This window comes from Electrona antarctica, assembly GCF_951216825.1.
Source record: "Electrona antarctica genome assembly, chromosome: 21".
NCBI classification, from domain to species: domain Eukaryota; kingdom Metazoa; phylum Chordata; class Actinopteri; order Myctophiformes; family Myctophidae; genus Electrona; species Electrona antarctica.
This window is the reverse complement of record NC_136802.1, coordinates 29162459-29180733: the sequence shown is the minus strand read 5'-3', so window position 1 is coordinate 29180733 and position 18275 is coordinate 29162459. Positions and strand designations below refer to the sequence as shown.

Sequence of the window (18275 nt, the reverse complement as noted above, 5' to 3'; positions counted from 1 at the left end):
ACCATTGGGCCATCAATCAAAGGGCTGGTTGGCTGTCATTTGAGCAGTGTAATATTAGATCCGTGTCTTATTAACCGGGAGACCACAAATCACATTTTAGAGGGTTAGTGACTTGTGAATCACATCATATAGTGGTTCAATGTGCTCAGCCAGGTCAGGCCGAGTTGGAAGAAAATATGGGGATAATCCGGTGACGTCTGCGTGGGATTCAGTACAGACGAGAGAGGGCTTCAGACAGAGGGACAAACTTCTCTGTTCTGTCAGTCATCTGTGCTCTCTGACCTCCGCCGTGCGCTCTCTGCCCTGAGGGGGGAATCAATTACAGCCACTCTAAGTGACCATGACCCTCATCCAGGCGTCACCTGGATGATGGTGACGGATGCCGAGAAAATCAGCCCTGCGCTCGCTCGCGTGCGTGCGTGCGTGCGTGTGTGTGTGTGTGTGTGTACGCACAATAGTGCATGTGAATTGTGTCTGTGCACATTTGCTTCCATGTGCGATTTTCAGTTAATGCAATAAAGTTTAAACAAACATGTGCAGTGGTAAAGTATGTTTTGGAAGAGGGCTACATTTTCAGCCTTCAGCTGTGGAATAAAAAAAAATGAAAGAAATGGCTGCTCACTCTGGCACAAATCAGCTCGCTGCTCACTGCAAGGCTCTGCGAGTGAGATGCAGTAATTCATTTTAGAGTTTGTCAAGCGAGGAAAAGCATTCACATCATCATCACTCAGAACGCGCGCCTTTATCGAAAATGTCAAACTGGCGAGCTGGAAATGATTAAAGGGCTGAATGTGCCGCTTTGCGTGGAGATTTGAAGTGAGTCATATGTAATTACAGAGACATGGATAACACTTAGGGTTTGATTACAGAAGATATTCTTGTTATCTTCACAGTAACAATACACACTGGTGTGCCGACCTTGAACAATTTAGAGAGGGGTAAATAATTTAGCAACTAGGGGCTCAAATAAAACGAGATTAATATTGCATCTTAAAAGTATACCATCCCATGGTTTTGGAAGGTATTTGCCCTTTCGCCGAGCCACTCTTGATTTAGAAATCGAGTCGTGAAGTGCTTGTTGTGTTTGGCCAGAGGGGAAAGAACAGTATCCAAGGAATCTCATGCATCTCAAACCTTTTACCCACAATTCTTCTGAGGGAGACATGCAGTAACACCAAGTTGCATTCGCCAGCCAATCATGAGAGTACAAGAAGTCAGCGTAAACCACATACCCGCGGTCCCTGGTCGCCTTGATCCCCCTGCAAAACGGCAGAAGGAATTTTTTAGTCTTGAAACACAAGGATCAACCAGACACTCAATGTACAGCATAGCACACGCCCACACATGCAATCACATTCTCTTAATGATCGCATGCACGCACACTCATACGCGCACCCACACACACCCACACACACACACCCACGCATACACACACATAGACACACACTTTGGTGTGTTGACACACACCAAAATCATAAGGGATAATTCAAAACACATTGATGAGGAAAAATAATACAGGCAGCCTCAAGTATTCATTGCGGTTGAGAGTAAAATCACTTATGATAACACAGACTGACATGAAAAGGGTATATGGGAGAGAGGGTGATGGTGTTGGGTTTAGTAAAACATACTGCGCTGCAGGCCCACTTCCCCTGACAGATGGATGCCTAAAACAGATCCCTAAAAAGACAATAATTCAGTGCCATTTTGTTCTAATGTGCGTGCGTGCATGCGTGCGTGCGTGCGTGCGTGCAAACAGTATATGTGAGCGTGTGCTTAGGATGCTTTTCCCCAATCAGCACTTGAAGTGCCAACCTGCTGCTGAATTCCCAAGGTGTCGGAGAGTTGGGCTGCTTTTCTAAGTTTTGATTGGGTCAGATCACACACAATGTTGTGCTATATATTCACCACACTTAACTCTCTCTATAAGCTGAGTTTTGCTTTAACAACATCTGTAAAATGAGCTGGTACAAATAACAATGTACCACAGCTGTGAGTTTTTGCTCAAACAAGTGAATTGTAATGCCTGAACAATGTCCAAGTCTTGGTTTAATGAGAAAATAGTTTCTCAAGAAAGTAGTGAATGACCATAGGATTGATGTAAACCTAAAACGGTGGACTTTATTCAACTTGGGTGGGAGAGGGAACACAGTTGTTTCTAGTTTGATCAAATTGTGGATGAAGAGGTTGAATGAGAGGAAAGAACATGGGCCTGGTTATCAAGTATCAGTTATTCATTTACCTGTATGGACAAGTTCATCTAGCTTTGAGAAAATCTAGTTTTCTAAGGCATGCTCTCAGGATGGGGGAGTATATATTATTTCTACTTTTGATGAGCACCAAATGCAGAACATCCCACTTGTTCTTTACAGGTTTCAGAAAATCAGTATTAACTGATTTTGACCAGAGAGCTTTGTGAAAGACAACCTTTTGCCATGATCAAGCACAAAAGAATGGTACAGTGTTAAGTATGTCGCCTTGTAGTGCCCTAAACAAAGAGTCCATAGACTTTCCTGGCAAACGGTTTTTGGACCTCAGACTTCATGTGGTCAGTCATCTATGACGTCAGTAATAGACATAGGGCTCCAATTTTGTCTCCGACTTTACCCGCAGCGCGGCCCGCAATTCAGCCGCTGCCCGAAAATTACGAATATAGGAGCTTTCTCTGTCCCTTAATGGTATTTTCGTCCAGCGTCACCCGCTATCTTTTTTGCCGACACCGGTATTTGCGCCTAGAGGTGTGGTCATGGGCGTGTTGTCACGCTTTCCCCTAAATTGCTATTTTGGTCACACACATTTGGGAAAGCGACAGTGGAGTGTAAAACCACCCGTAACTTATACCCGTAAGCCGTGTCAAATTAGTTTGGTAGAGCGACGCTTGAAGTGCAATCGAATTCATGCTTCTCTTTGTGATCCATTTAGTTCCTAATAGTACAAGTTCGTGTTGATGTCATTGACAGTCTGTGAAAAATGCTTGCACACCCAATTTCTTTCCCAGCCTTCAAATTGTCCAGTAGTAAATTCAAGGCATGCACATTCTTTTAGATATCTGGTTTAGGAACGAGCGAGACAAACTGAGCCACTAATTTCCACTGTGTGTAATTGGTCAGACATCATCGACTGTGTAAATCAAGGGACCTTGTGTTTCTAATCTGCCCAAGCAAGAAGTATGCATGGTCACAGATGGGTCCCCAAAGTCGTGCAGACTTATAAAGAGACAGTGTGGTTATTTTCATGCCTGGACGCTGTATTATTGAGAAATGCTCAGAGAAGCATTTGAGGACGTAAGTTTGGGCTCTCTCATGTAAGGTTAATGATGTACTGTGCTGTGAATTTGTGAAAAATGTATGGATTTGAAATGTGTGGAGACTGGGACATGAGGAAATGTGTGGAGGCTGGGACATGAGGTTGCATTAGCAAATACATATATTTGTGTAGTTAGTCCAAAATACAAAAAAAAATACATTGGAGAAATGGGTCAGGGATTTCGGGATAATGATTTCTAAGTGCATTTCATTTATAAAATATCGCAACAATAAAAAGATAAATAAAACACTACAATCAAACTCATTAAACTCTTACCTTGTCACCCTGTGTACCAGGAGTCCCCTATTGAGAGAAAAGGAGACAAATAAAAAAACATTTCACCAGCGGTTTAAACTAAACTTCTTTGGGGAGACATAAGATTCCTAGCCACGCCAAATTATATACTGATCGCACCAGGAATGTCACAAACAACAAATCCAGTGGAATCAATCACACAAGTGAACCAGAATATGTACAGAGTTGCCACGCAAAGCATGAATAGCACTTTTAAAAATTTAGTTTTTGACATTAATATTCTTAACATTGGTGAGGAAAGACCGTTTCACGCCATATTGACTGGTAGGCTTATACAAACATACAATAAATAAAAAAAATTGACGAAATAAACTCCATGTTTACTCACGGGCACAAATCCAGTCATATCCAACCAAGTATTGAGGCAAGTACATCATAAAAACGTGCTCTGAATCATGGAAACACTCGTGTTTTTCAGGATTTCTTTTTAATACACCGCAGTTTTTGGTGAGGTAATTGGCTGTTCTGCATTCCAATTTCTGTCAATCAATTGGGCAATTGGCTCCCGGGTGGGCGCCCTGTAAAAGGTCATGGGTGAACTAGAGTGTTTGATGGCGGGGTGTGCATCCATATGCTCAATAATAAGGCTAACGAGCTTGTGTTGTTCTAGCCCAATATTTTAAACTTTCAGTACAAGGATCCAGCGTGCTTTTTGGCTTTCTCCTTCACATGAGGCTGTGATCTGGGGGGGAAGTTAAAAAAAGCTTGTAAAAGATGCTATTAGATCAGTGTTAGTGGGCTGACCACCACCTGCTTACTGTAGCGATCCTGAGATCAGAGATGATGAAGAAAGGCAGCTCTAGCCTTTTTATCAATGTCCATCCACCTTAGCCTGGCTAATAAGCCAGACCGAATCAGCCGTTGGCAAAAAGGAAATTGCCTGCCGGCGGATTACGAATACAATTCAAATACCACACGACAGTGTGATTTGAGTCTGGCTTATTAGCCAGGCTACATCCACCTAACATCATATAACAGTTGTCATGGTTCAAACAAAAAACAAATTTTCTGTAACAAAGTTTTAAAAAGTTTAACCAACAGTAAGATTAATACAATATGTTTGGTTTGTGTCCATATGCGCGCACGCACGCACGCACGCACGTACGCACGCACGCACGCACACACGCACACACGCACACACACACACACACACACACACACACACACAGAGAGAGAGAGAGAGAGAGAGAGAGAGAGAGAGAGAACACTGTAATCCTCCAATTGATGGTATTAGAATAAGATCTGTGTTTTTAGGCTTTTCCCCGTGTACAAGTCCAATGACCCAGAATAGGCCTGTACAGTCAGCCCCTAGCTGCGGTACGCTGGCACTCAATCCAACAGTATGAAAATGGAAGCACTCCAGAGGTATTCCAGCCACTTTCCTCAGCCAAGTAGTACAGAACGCCACACTGGGGAAAGTGGGTGTCAGCCAGGTCTTTGCCCTTTCAGCCTCTCGGGTGGGTATTTTCTGATATGCAACTACCTGGTCATTGAATGTACGTACGTACAGCTAGTGCATTAAATGCAGTAGTGTGCGTAAAGCTCATGCTGTTTTGCCTCGGGTTACCACAAAGTAGTGACCTCATGCAGCGCACACGGGTATGTTTTTGCATTCTCCCATCAATGCTAATCTGGGGCAGCTGTGTGGTTGTGGTCGATAGGTGTCTGAGTAACCCAAATCTTTATTCTACCCAAATCCCCATGCAGCAAGCTATAGCAGGGTACAGGGTAGACTTAGCCTGGATCCAGCCCAAAGACCCCGCCCACTCTCTGAGTGGACTGCATCTCTTGGTCTGGTGTTGTGCTGTGAACCTATAATTTCTTCGGTACAAAAATGTATTATCCAATGAGAATCGGTGGTGGGGGGTGGGTCTAACGAACAACCAATCAGCGCTGAGTCCCGTTTTCAGCGTCATCACGCAGCGCAACACACAGAGGAATGAGGGAAAAACAACACCAATGGCTCAGACAGGAGACAATGTCAGACTGAAGCTTCAAGAAAGCTACAGTCGGCCCAGGCGATGGCGTAACCGTTTGGGCACCCGACTGGTAATCCAGTCGCAGTGTGCCGCGGGTTCGACTCCCGAGCCCGACACGGCCTTTACTGCATGTCTTCCCCCATCTCTCTCCCGTTTCCTGTCAGCCTACTGTCTGTCCCTTCAAAAACCAATAAAAGGCGTAAGCCGCAAAAAAATATCTTAAAAAAAAAAAAAGAAAGCTACAGTCTGATAATCAGGCTAGGGTAGACTCATACAAGTCATGGGGGGCTTATGGGAAATGTAGTTTGAATCATAATGTGGCGGTCCTGTGGTGTTTTTAGCTGGTCATTTAGAGAGGGCAATAATACACTTAAATACACAAAATAGTGTCATTATGAAAACATTATTTATGATTGCAGTCCCCTGAGGCTGAATCACAGATTGGGAGGGTCTAATGGAAACGATTGTGACTTTTGACTTCAACACAAATCTAGAGCCATACCAGAGGCTTTGGATGGTTAACAAGTTTCCAGTCTGCTTCTCCAACAGGACTGCAGCCAAATGGGTCAACACCCTGTAACAGTACTGACAAACATTGAGCACAACAACTATGTGGCTGATAGCGACATTGTGAAGTCTACAATTTGGACTTATGAAACATACAACTAGGGATGCACCGACATGGACATTCTCGGCCGATACCGATGTTAAAAATATCAATTTAGCCAAAAGCCGATACTGATACCGATATTTGTTTATTTGTTATTATTTCAGTCTTCTAATAGGGTTTCAGTAGTATCAGTAGTTATTGTCACTAACCTTACCAGCTTTTTGTAGAGAGAGTCGTCAATGCATAACTTGAATCCTGAACATACAGCTATAGCTGAAAGGTTTGTTTATATGTTTTCTAGCATTACACTGCTAATGTTTCTGTATATTTGTTATATTTTATATTATAACAGGTTCTGGCCAGCAGAAGATAGTGGATCTGAGTGTGTATCTGTGTGTGGCTGTGTACGCGTATGTACGTGCGTGCAGACATGTTGGGGGGGTGTTGCACTTCCATAAAAGGGCAAAAGAACATGATATTTTGCTTACTGTGGAAAGAAATGAAAATAAGAAAAATGGGTCCACATGCGCTCACTATATATTTCAACCTAGTTTTGATTAAAAAAGACGTAGGAGTGATGATGAACTTGTCAAAGTTGTTAAGCATCCATGCTTATAGTTTGGCAAGAGACGGGAGAGCTGTGATGTACTAATATATCATGTTCCCATAAATAGCAACCGTCACTAAATCCATGAAGCATCTACAGTATGAATCGAAAAAGGGAAACTTCACAACAGTTGATTTGTGCTTCCACTTGGCATATGCTGCTTCGAGCACACTGAACCATACCATACTGTATGCTCCATCTATCAGGCTTTTACCCAGAAAAAACATCGTTTTGCCCCTCCATCTGGTCGCAGTACATCTGGAAGTGCTTCCACTACACCGCCTGCACCTGCTCATTATACAGCCCATCACTTGCACATCATCGGGACAGGCAGGCGTCCACTGGAGCTTGTCCAAAACAAGGTTCGGGGCGAATACAGTGATGGTCTTTCATAGAGACAATTAAACAGTCCTCTAGCTGTGAGACTGTTGGGAAGGGTTTAAGTACACTTTGGGATACTGCTATGGTGCATATAAGTCAATGTAATCTCTGCAGGCCTGTCGTTGCAGCGTGCCCCAGAGGAACACTTTTAATCAGCCTTTGTGCTTGTTAATTGCATCCTTTACTGCTTTCACGCTTCCTTTGATTCATGGCCAGGCATCCAGAAGGCATTCCACGGCTCATCGAGTGAACAATAATAATAATACATTTTATTTGTGACTTAATGTCTCGTTTCGATTTTCCTCAACATACAGTGTCCTACGAAGTTAACACACTACATTTTACTTTGTATATTATTATGATCTCGAGTATGATCTTGATTATGCAATGTCTAGGCTGTCTATGATCTACACTGCAGTATATGATGCATCTTAATGTCTAATTTCATGCTGATGTAGACCTATGTCTAACCTCCTGTACATACTGTACCTGCTGATCTAAGTAGAAATGTTTAATTTATTATCCCCTTTGCTCTCCCTCTTTTGTTCATTCTGGAAATAACGATGGAGCTTGTACAAAGAAAAATGTTACACCTGTAAACTGTGACAATAAAGTGACAATAAAGTTGATTCTGAATCAGATTCTAATCGATAACAAGAACAAAGGTCTAGAGGTGCTCATTATAGAGCAGTATATATAGCCCAGGTCTTTCCAACTCAAACTAGAGGCATCCAACTCTAAGAACTGATCAAAATGTTATGCAACACGTTGACTGTATAAGCCTCACATTGCCCATTGCATGATCTTTGGCAAATGTGTGGTTGTGCCTAAGGAAATGTTAGGAGTACTGATCAAACTCTCAACCCTCCCAAACGAGATGATTTATGACAGAACTTGTGTTATCTTCAGATTAATGCCGGACCACTGCATCAGTCTGAAAGCTCTTCCCTGTCCAGATACACAAACTCACTGCTGATCTGGAGCCAAACCGTGGCCACTGTCTCCGCCGGTGGCCCTGAAATGAGCAGCCGGTTAAAAAGAGGAAATCCTTGGCACCCATCAAAGAGTGTCGAGATGACAGATGAAAAGGTTCGCAAAGTGGAACATGAAACGCACAAAGAACAGAGGCCAAAACCACAGAACGAAGCTCAAATCTGATGCTACTTATGTCATTTTATATCACTTTGAAACAGTGAATGACGTTCAGTAAAGTCATTGTGGTGCTTGTTCCGTTAAGCCTTGATTTGATGTCCTTGTGCAGCTGGTTGAATTATAATGTGCCGTTGTGTTGTGATGGCCTAAATGAAACCATTATGATTTATTTTTGAGGGGCACTATATTCAGCTTTCAGTGAATAATAGGAAACTTTGTCCTACACAAACATTAAATTCCCATTGACAATGAATGGAAAATTTTACGTCATAGTGTCTGAGCAAATAGGCATAGGCTAGTGTCTATTTTATGTCATGATGATGTATTGTATGATGATAAGAGCGCCCCGTTTTTAATTATAAATGGACTGCATTGTGGCAATGTGGCTGTAATTTTGTGCGATTCAACAAACAATCCCTAAATAACTGATTGGATTATAATTGTTTCTCCATTTTCCCCTTTGTTCTAGTTCAAGAGGCAGATCCCTGTTGCACTGACCTGTAATCAACCAAGTGTGACAGATTAATTCACTATTATTATCACTTAAAATCAAGCAGCACTCACACTGAGTGACACTGAAAGGGCCTCGCTTCTGTCAGCCATATTTCCTTCTTCTCAGAGAAGCCGGGGCGCTTAGAATCCATATTTCACTTGCCTATTCTCCTGCAATTTTCACAGAACATGATGGATGAAAGTTTGACAGCACTCGCCTGACTCCGCAGTGCGACGGGCCTGGATCCCTTCCACTATAGTTTCGCTGTTGTTGACATGAGCAAAAATCATTCTTGTGGGTTTGGCCATGAGATGCCGGCGTGTGATGCTCTGAGGCAATCCCCCTAATCCAGGGAGATGCATGAAGTTAGGAGTGAAAGATCTGCGTCTGACTTCTGTCTGGACTGAGGCTGAGCTGTGTTGATTTTCATCTGAGCGACCTGTTAAATGTGTCGAGATCCAGCAAATCAATCCATCAAGCGGCGCTTGCGTCCATGTGATGTGAAGCCGTGCCAACTCGGCTGGCTGCAGTCGTCGTAGCCCAAACTGCTGGCCACATGGAATCAATCACTTTATCCCAGAGAATTGGCATCCCTTAAAGCGCTGGCCAATGACTACTGCTTTTACAACATCTTTCTTTACAGCCATACCTCTTTCCCACAAGTTTAATCACACGTGTGTGCGCACAGGAAGTTTAACAATGCGCGGCCCTGAGGCCACAGGGTGTTGACAGCGAATGACAATTGAAACAGAGTGTTCAGGTGAAGACCGTTGGTCAGTTTGCCAGCAGAAATTAAACTATAAAAAAGGGTGATCCTTGTAACTGCACCCTTCTTTGCAATCAGCTCATCTTGCAGACTTTTTCCAAAGCACGTTATACAGTATGCATGCTTCTTGTTATTAATCAAAGACAGTTTGGAACCTTGACAGAGGGTATAGTTCAATACACTGGTGCAGTTCTTAACCGCTTAACCCCTATACACGTCGTTGTCCGGGTTCCACCAGGGGTCTATACTTAGCCCCCTCCTTTATTCCCTGTACGCCAAATTTCTTAGTTGGAAATTTGCAGATATAAAAGTTCACAATGTGTCGCAAGACGATGCATGTGAATGAATGTTCGCCTATCATGACATGCCCAGAATTAGTGACACTATCACACACGTTCAAATCACATTGATGAATCTGATCTCAGAGATTCTCACAAGGAATCATCTCACAATCATCCCAGGAGGTCTCCCTCGAGAACGTCTTAACCCATCTTGGGTGGGAACCCCTTTTGATGTTGGCATTATGTTATGCTTTAGCTATTGAAAAATAGCAGATCTACAAGCTCATAGCGCGCCACCGAGTGGCGCGCTACGAGCTTGTAGGTCTGCTATTTTTGAAAAATCGAAGAACGACTGACATAGAAACAGCTTTTTCAGAAAACTGTCAGGATGTAGAAGACATTTTTAGAATCTGATCTCAGGTCAAAATGGGTTAAGGCTGTGCACAGTACAGCACAAGCATGACCCCCCCCCCCCACCTTCACAACAATTCCCGTAAGCCCCATCTTTCAGCCACATGAGCGCGGTGCCATTAGGGTTCTTCTAGATAAACAAACACACCGATTAGAGTGATAGAAGAGCGGAGGTGGTGGTAATTGCAAAAAGGCCCATACAGCCGTTTCCGGCCAATGGCTCTGATGTGGCTGTGGGGAGATCCTTGGAAAGAGAAACCTCTGTTGAATCCCATACAATGTGCACAAGCCTGGAACAGACTAAAAGAGGTCCAAATTACAACAACAACAAAAAAAACAATATAAAAAAATACACAAAAATACACAAAAACACAAAAAAGTATCCCGATCCCACTGGTCCATCTGTGAGCTCTGCATGGGAACCTCAGTCATATTACCGTGCACCCCAGGGGGAACTTTTTTGCAAGGCAAGGAGACTAATGGGGGACAGGGATGTGAGCAATCAGAGCCGAATGGGCAGGAATGGATGACCACAAGTGGCTGGTGCTCGTCGGGGAGAATCTGGACGCAAGGGGTTAGGCCAGGATAGGAAAAACCACACTGGAAAACTGACTTGGGAATGGCATCTGGTTCCCATATCCACAGTGTATCACAATTAGCCAGCATAAAATGACTTTAATGTGTGTGCGTGTGAGTGCATGTGTGTGTGCGCGCGCGCGTGTGTGTGACAACTACAAGCGGCCATGTGTGTGTGACTGCACGTGTCCATGTTTGTCAGGGAAATGAGGTGTATTCTATTTTTATCATTTATCTGTCATCATGCATGCACCCATACACATATGAATGAATGAGTACATGCCACACAGTAAGTACGAGGGCATGAAGTCTGATTTATACTAGTTGCGTGTTGCTGTCGCATACCAGAAATAGCCGAACAACAAGCTCACAATGTGTTGCACTGAAACGCATTGTGAGCTTGTAGATTGGCTATTTTCTGGTATATGAACATGATGTCGCACAGTATAAATCAGGCATTATACTTAGCAGCGTCGTGGTGGGCCTGGTTAAGTCGGTCAGTCAGCCTAATCTAATGCATAACCTTGTGATCAGGGAGATACTAACTATAGACTCCAGTGATGTGTGTCCAGAGGGATGGTCACTTGACTGCTGCGAGGAAGGACAGTTAATTTCTGAACACTATCATTTACCAATATCAGTCAGCACAAGGTCTCAGACATTTATATAATGTGAGTGGAAGGGGCGAGATCATCTGCACCATCTTTTGACAGCTCATGGTGGAAGAGTATATGCATAAAACTAGACGGAAAAAGGAAAAAAACTCAGTTAAGGAACATTGATTTTTAGTACCAGATTCTTTGCCACGTTTTGACCCATAAAGCGCACGTACCAAAAAGAATTGCCATAATCAAGGGAGAATACGCCAGAACGGACGTGATTACTTGTTCTTCATAGAAATACATTTTGGCCAACCACAACCACATATGGGGCAGAATAGATGGGTTACTGTTCTACGTTCTTCATCATTTGACATGAGATGGTGGAAATCTTTTCCTCACAATCAAAAAGCTGTTAACTTTGGTGTACAATGTGCACTCCTTGTCCGTGCTTAAAGACTGAGAGCCACAGAACTACCGTATTTCCTCCGAAATAAGATCATTGGGTGTTATTGTTATATATCCTGTGCATATCCAACAGTTCATAAAAACGTCTGGCTTTCACTTTGCCCACTATAGTCTCACCATAGGACTTCTCTATCATCCTCCATCCATCCATCCATCCATCTTCAACCGCTTATCCGTAGTCGGGTCGTGGGGGCAACAGCTCCACCAGAGTGTTCCAAACTTCCCTCTCCAGAGCAACATTAGTGACTTCCTCCTGGGGGATCCCGAGATGTTCCAAGGCCAGTGATTTCCTCCAACTGCGCCTTGGCCTGCCCTGGGGTCTCCTCCCAGTGGGACGTGCCTCGAGGACCTCCCTAGGGAGACGCCCGAGAGGCATCCTAACCAGATGCCCGAACCACCTAAGCTGGCTCCTTTCCAGGCGAAGGAGCAGCGGTTCTACTCCGAGTCTCTCTCGTGTGACTGAACTTCTCACCCTATCTCTGAGGGTGAGCCACCCGTCGAAGAAAACCCATTTCGGCCCCTTGTATTCGCAACCTTATTCTTTCGGTCATGACCCACACTTCATGACCATAGGTGAGAGTATAGGAACGAAGATTGCTCGGTAGACAGAGAGCTTTGCCTTCTGGCTCAACTCTTTTTTCGTCACAACAGTGCGGTACAGCGACTGCAATACCGCCCCTGCCACTCTGATTCTCCGGCTGATCTCCTTCTCCGTCCTCCCCTCACTCGTGAACAAGACCCCGAGATACTTGAATCTTACTTACTTGGATCTATCTTCCCGATCAGTTTTATTTGCCAAATAAATAACAAAAACCTCTCCTTCGGGAGACAAAATAAAGACACCTTGAACCTTGCCTGTTATCTCTCCTATGGTACCACATCAATACAGCATGGACATCAACAGATTCTTTAGATTTGGGTCTGAGAGGCGATAAAGCATAACTTGGCTCAAGTGCAGAATGAATAATGGGCCTTGCTATGAAAAGGGTTGAAAACCACTGCACTGCATCATCATCAAAACACTACAGAAGGCCATGAAACTTCATAGAAATCGAATTCCATATTGTTGTTGTTGTCGGGCAGAAAGGTCTTTTCCATAAATTAACGTCCCTACTTGATCCTACAGCGTCACACAAAAAGCATCAAAAGTAGCAGATCCACAAGTTCAAAACGAGGCACGGAGCCACGTATTTTGAGCATGTCGATCTGCTACTTTTGAATTTGAATCCTGAAAAGTGTGCGGTTTCTACCCGACAGAGACAATGTACTGTACTGTATGGCAAAGGTCAAGGTCAAGTGGGTATTGATTAACCCATTTTGACCTGAGATCAGATTCAGTTTTCTGAAAAAGCTATGTTTCTATGTCAGTCGTTCTTCGATTTTTCAAAAATAGCAGACCTACAAGCTCGTAGCGCGCCACTCGGTGGCGCGCTATGAGCTTGTAGATCTGCTATTTTTCAATAGCTAAAGCATAACATAATGCTAACACCAAAAGGGGTTCCCGCCCAAAATGGGTTAACACATTGTTCTAAATAACCTCTGAACTATTCGTCACAGAAGTATCAGACTGATGGCATTTCAAGGCTCGATCGACTCATTTCACTTTGCATTATGCAATTCCCTAGAATTTAGAGTGTAAAAATGCACCCGTGAATTAACATTCAGCATTTCACAGTATACTGTAGATGACATGAGATAATGATGTAAACTGACTTTGGGAGTTCGGCATGTTACGTTTCAACTGTGTACACCTCCAGGTTGCCCTTCTTTGATGTGTGACATTTTCAGAACCAGGAAAAAATAGAGACCGCACACAAATGTATTATATTAGCAGAGAAATGGAGTGTGCATGCACAGTGCACACTGGATCATTTATTATATTACCACTTTGGTGGTAATATAATAAATTTCCATGGGAGCACGATTCAATGTGTGGACTGCAATTCTTCGGTTTTCATAAAGTCTTCTGTTCAGCACCTGGCATTTTTATCATTTGGATGTGCGTGCCTTCGTAAACGTTTAACATTTTCATAACCACCCGCAGGTTCTTTTCCTGATTTTATCACTTTGCCTTTCCACTTTGATTATTCAACAATAAAACTACATTTGGCGCTAGGGGTACTCAGCATCTACCTCATCAAATCAGATGACCGAAGCTTCTCGTGCTGAAGGGCACAGCAACACGGGAAGACGACCAGTGGTGGACAAAGTACTCAACCCCCAGTAATTAAGTCAGAGTAACAATCAGAACCATAAAACTATATGTCTGAGTTATATTAAATTAAGTAAAGAAATAAAGGTCCTGGACCTGCGCCGCTAAAGCTTTACACTGGAAACGAACTAGAGCAAAAAGAAAACACAAAGCTATTTCTTTTGAAATTAAATTTCAATATTCTTTTTTTTTTTCTATAATTTTGCAACCCAGTTTTTTCACCCAGTGCCAATAAATGTAATCCTGGGCGCTACACTTCCTCTGCCAAATTTCAATATTCTTTATCCGATTTAAAGTAGATCAAACAAAAAATACAATCTTTTCAAAATGGAAATTAAATGTTCACTTCACTTAAGGTCCCTTTAAAGATGTCCCAGAGTCAAGTATCCCAAAGTATCCCAAAAAAGTAATCCAAGTAAACCAAGTAAGTAGATCTTCTCTTTTGTCCAATAAAGTATTCCCCAAAGTCAAATTTTCTTCGGTAGTGGATTAAAGTCATATATAAAAAAAAGTAAATAATAATAATATTACCAGTACAAATACCGTTACTCAAGTAAAGATACAGTATGCACCTCACAGTGGCATCATGTTAGTCTACTAATAAAAGTTAGGCCATGTTTTCCACATGAACCATATCGCCCCTGTTCTGGGGGCAAACTTTCGGCGAAAAGATCACATCTACAAGCTCAACACGCTGTGGATCTTGTAGCTTGGCTATTTTTGGCGAAAAGCTCAGTGCTGAGGGGAAAAAGGAGGGGGCCTTAGTAGACCCCTCTGGGACTCAAGATGGGTCAATGAAGTATAATAGAGTTTAAGTGGTTAATTAATTAAAAGCACGCATGAGTCGCGCCGAGTCAAAGGTGTCCTTCTGGGTCACGTATGGCCTCTCGCTTGGATAGTCACGGCATCCCACGCCACTTCCTCCTCGGAAGCAAAAGTGATCAAAGTCCAGCTGAAGTATGTTTTATTAACAGGTGTGGAGCTGCACTGCGTAGCAGATGAGGACGAGGGGAAAGTGGAAAGGGGGAGTGGGGCTCCATGTGTCACCCCATGCGCCTATAAGCTCTGCTACGGCAGCTGCATAATTCATACATCATAACAGATCATCCTCAAACCGGCGATTTGGTTGCATCACAACTGCTTCCTGCAGAAGCAGTCAGGTGGAAACTGGCAACATTGATGCATCAGAGCATCACACGCTTCCCTGGTGGGTGGAATTTGAGTCGCACTCTTCAAGACACAGCTTCAGGTGACTGCAAAACCAACCCCACCGCCAGGTAGCACGCAGTACCACACACAAAGTTGTCCGGAAGTATGTGCATTGCAGCATTAATTCAGCTCATGTGAAGTCCCCCAATATAGGAGCCAAGGTTTCAACTTGTGTTGGGTTCAAATGTTTGTGAAAGTTCAAACATGGCATCAGGTCTTAATTAATGAAAGTGGGACATTCTTTCCGTGTATCATTGCAGGCAAATACGTTGCCTGCGACCATGGGACCCGTTTCGGTCTATAGACACATACTCTAGGTGGACACTGACAGGTGCTTTAGCACTGTGCCACATTGCATTGATATGGCATCAAGATAAAGTTGAACGTACAAACTGTGGCAAGATGGAGAAACTCAAGCCTCCAAGCGAGCTGAAGTTGAGAGAGAGAACATTGAAAAAAAAAACATTTCAGCAATGGACATAGTTGGGGATAATGGACTAGTGTCTTTTATCCTTTCAACTGAAAACGCCCTGTGCTGAAGAGTGGAGCCATCAGGTGGTGTTGGTGGAGGAAACGAGAGAGAGCTGCCTCAGGGGTGGTGTTTTATGCCTGATTTGGTGCTAAATGGTGTGCATTCAACACTGGCTGGTTCCCTAGGCTTGTGTTCTAACACCACAGGAGCTTCCCTGTATAGTTTGCTTGAAGGCTCCAAAGAAAGAGAATTGGGGAAAGATCAAAATAGGAGAAGCTATATGAGGCGATAGTTTTAGCCTCGATAGCCCTGCCGTCCCTCGGTCAACCTCAATTCATGGACGACGCATAACCCCCACTAAATTTTTTTTATTCCCTTACTGCTGGTTTAAAATCAGCAACTCAGCCCCATCTACCGAATAACTCTTCTATTAATATCTTTTTTCCAAACTGTCGTTGGAGGACAAGTGAAGATAACCTCACACATTCCCCTGTAATAGGCCAATTGTCGACTGACCCCGGCGCTTCCATGCAAAATTTACACAGAATGTCAAGGCGTTGGAAAATGAAAGGGAAACGAAAACAAAGCAAATTACTTTTCCATGTAAGAACGATATGTATATTAACCTCAATAAAGACCTCTCCCAATAAGAGGCTCATTGCTTGTCTCTGTCTCAGAAACCACGGTTTCCCTGGCCATTCATCAGTGGCTAAGTAACAATTAAGGCAGATGCAGAGGCCTGTAATGATTTCACCAGCAGGGCTAAGCTTCATTCGTGAGGCTGGGTACAATTTTCTCTGTGTCCCAATGCTAAACAGGGGGTGGCAGTGGGATGGGGTGGGCGGGTGGGTGGTTGGGTGGAAGGGTTGCTGTTGAATATTCACAGCGACATCTCCCCTGCCATCCCACGGGTGGGCAACAGCAAAAGGGAAAAGCAGATGAGATCACTTTTTTTTGGGAGAATGTTGCAGGGGTTGCTTATTCCGGCACCAGATTCAGTGATCGTTTAGTGAGTTATTGTCAGATCAGATCAATGTATTCTATCTAAGATACACAGAGGTCTGCAGAGGTAACGGCTCGGCTTTTAGAAATGCAGACACTTTGATGAATTAAAGCCTTGATTAAGTTCAGCACAATATTATTACTTCAGCACTTCACCACCAGTTATACACCCTCCCTCTTCCCGAACCCACTTCCCTGTTTAAACTGTAGAAAAACACCCCTACCAAAGACTTAAAAAACACGTCATCAGCTAGAGGGACATATACAGCTACATAAACATGAACAGAAGCTGTCATGTCCCAACATAATTATTAGAACAATCCCAAACATTATGAAGCAGGATCCATCTCCTAGAGATCTCCTAGCCAAACCGAATATAGGCTTACCTACAGTACAATGTCAAAAACATGTCAAAGACAAACACATGTCTTGGCTGCTGCAGAATCATCTCATGTCTTTATTTATCAGAGGCCATAGGCTGTGGCAGGAGAGACCACCTGCACTTACTTACCTCTTCAGAGCCCCCATGCGGGAGCTAACGGCTGCAAAGGCTCTGAAGATTAACTTACGACTTTTACGGCTCAGTCGGCACACGCTATTATTCCTATTCAATCACGCTTGCCTCCCAACACTATAAATAATTTTAACAGAGCATGATGTGTGCACACGTGCACAGACACAGACAGACACACACACACACGCATACATACGCACACAGTGCCTGATTGACCCCGTTATGGCTCGATGTCAGAACCTCCAGTGCTTATATATGGGTTTGTCTTCATCTTTTTGGGGAAACGTAGGAGTTTTCCATCTGTTTGAGGCAAGTGATTCAGTGATCACCCAGTACATAATGAAGTGAGATAGTATATTTGGGTGCAGGGGGTTGGCAGGCGCTGAGGTTGGTAGCAAGGATATTAAAAACCAGACTAGCCAAGATGACAGGGATTGGTCCGCTATTAGCAGAGGGCAGGGTTGAAAATATTATTTTAATAATATAGTCAGATAGATTACATGGTGGAAGAGGTTTTTTTTTTCTAATTTAAATGCTGGTCACAGGCACTGCTTATGATTGTAGTGGTAATTTGCCACCGCTATGCCTTTTGCTACCAATGGCTAAATCTATAATATTGGAAATCATGACAACTTGTTCAGATGGATTATTGTTTTCTGTCAATGTCTTCAGAAACAGTCACTTAATTAAATGGCTGCAGGTTTTCAGCTTTAGGTTTATCTTTAACCAAGGCTTTCATATAGTTTTGTTCCTTTGCTTCAAACACACTCCTATCACAAGACACTTTGTAACAAAGAGGCACGTTGTTTCCTTCTTAGCCTTCTTACCATAATGAATTTATTAACATTTTGCTGTAGTAGCAATAATAGTTGTTTTTTACCTTGGGCAGGGTTATTACCCTGAGAGGTTGTGAGGATGGCAT

General features: G+C 43.3%; 1 protein-coding gene across 1 annotated transcript in view; it reads right to left on the bottom strand.

Annotated features, from left to right (window-relative positions):
- Positions 1-18275, bottom strand: part of col25a1 (collagen type XXV alpha 1 chain) — a 206068-nt gene that overhangs the window by 61269 nt on the left and 126524 nt on the right. Inside the window, exons 4-5 of the mRNA XM_079491602.1 lie at positions 3583-3609; positions 1233-1259 (exon numbers count right to left, since the gene is read on the bottom strand). Of these exons, the coding sequence (XP_079347728.1) occupies positions 1233-1259; positions 3583-3609 (54 nt within the window). The remainder of the gene's footprint in view (positions 1-1232; positions 1260-3582; positions 3610-18275) is intronic.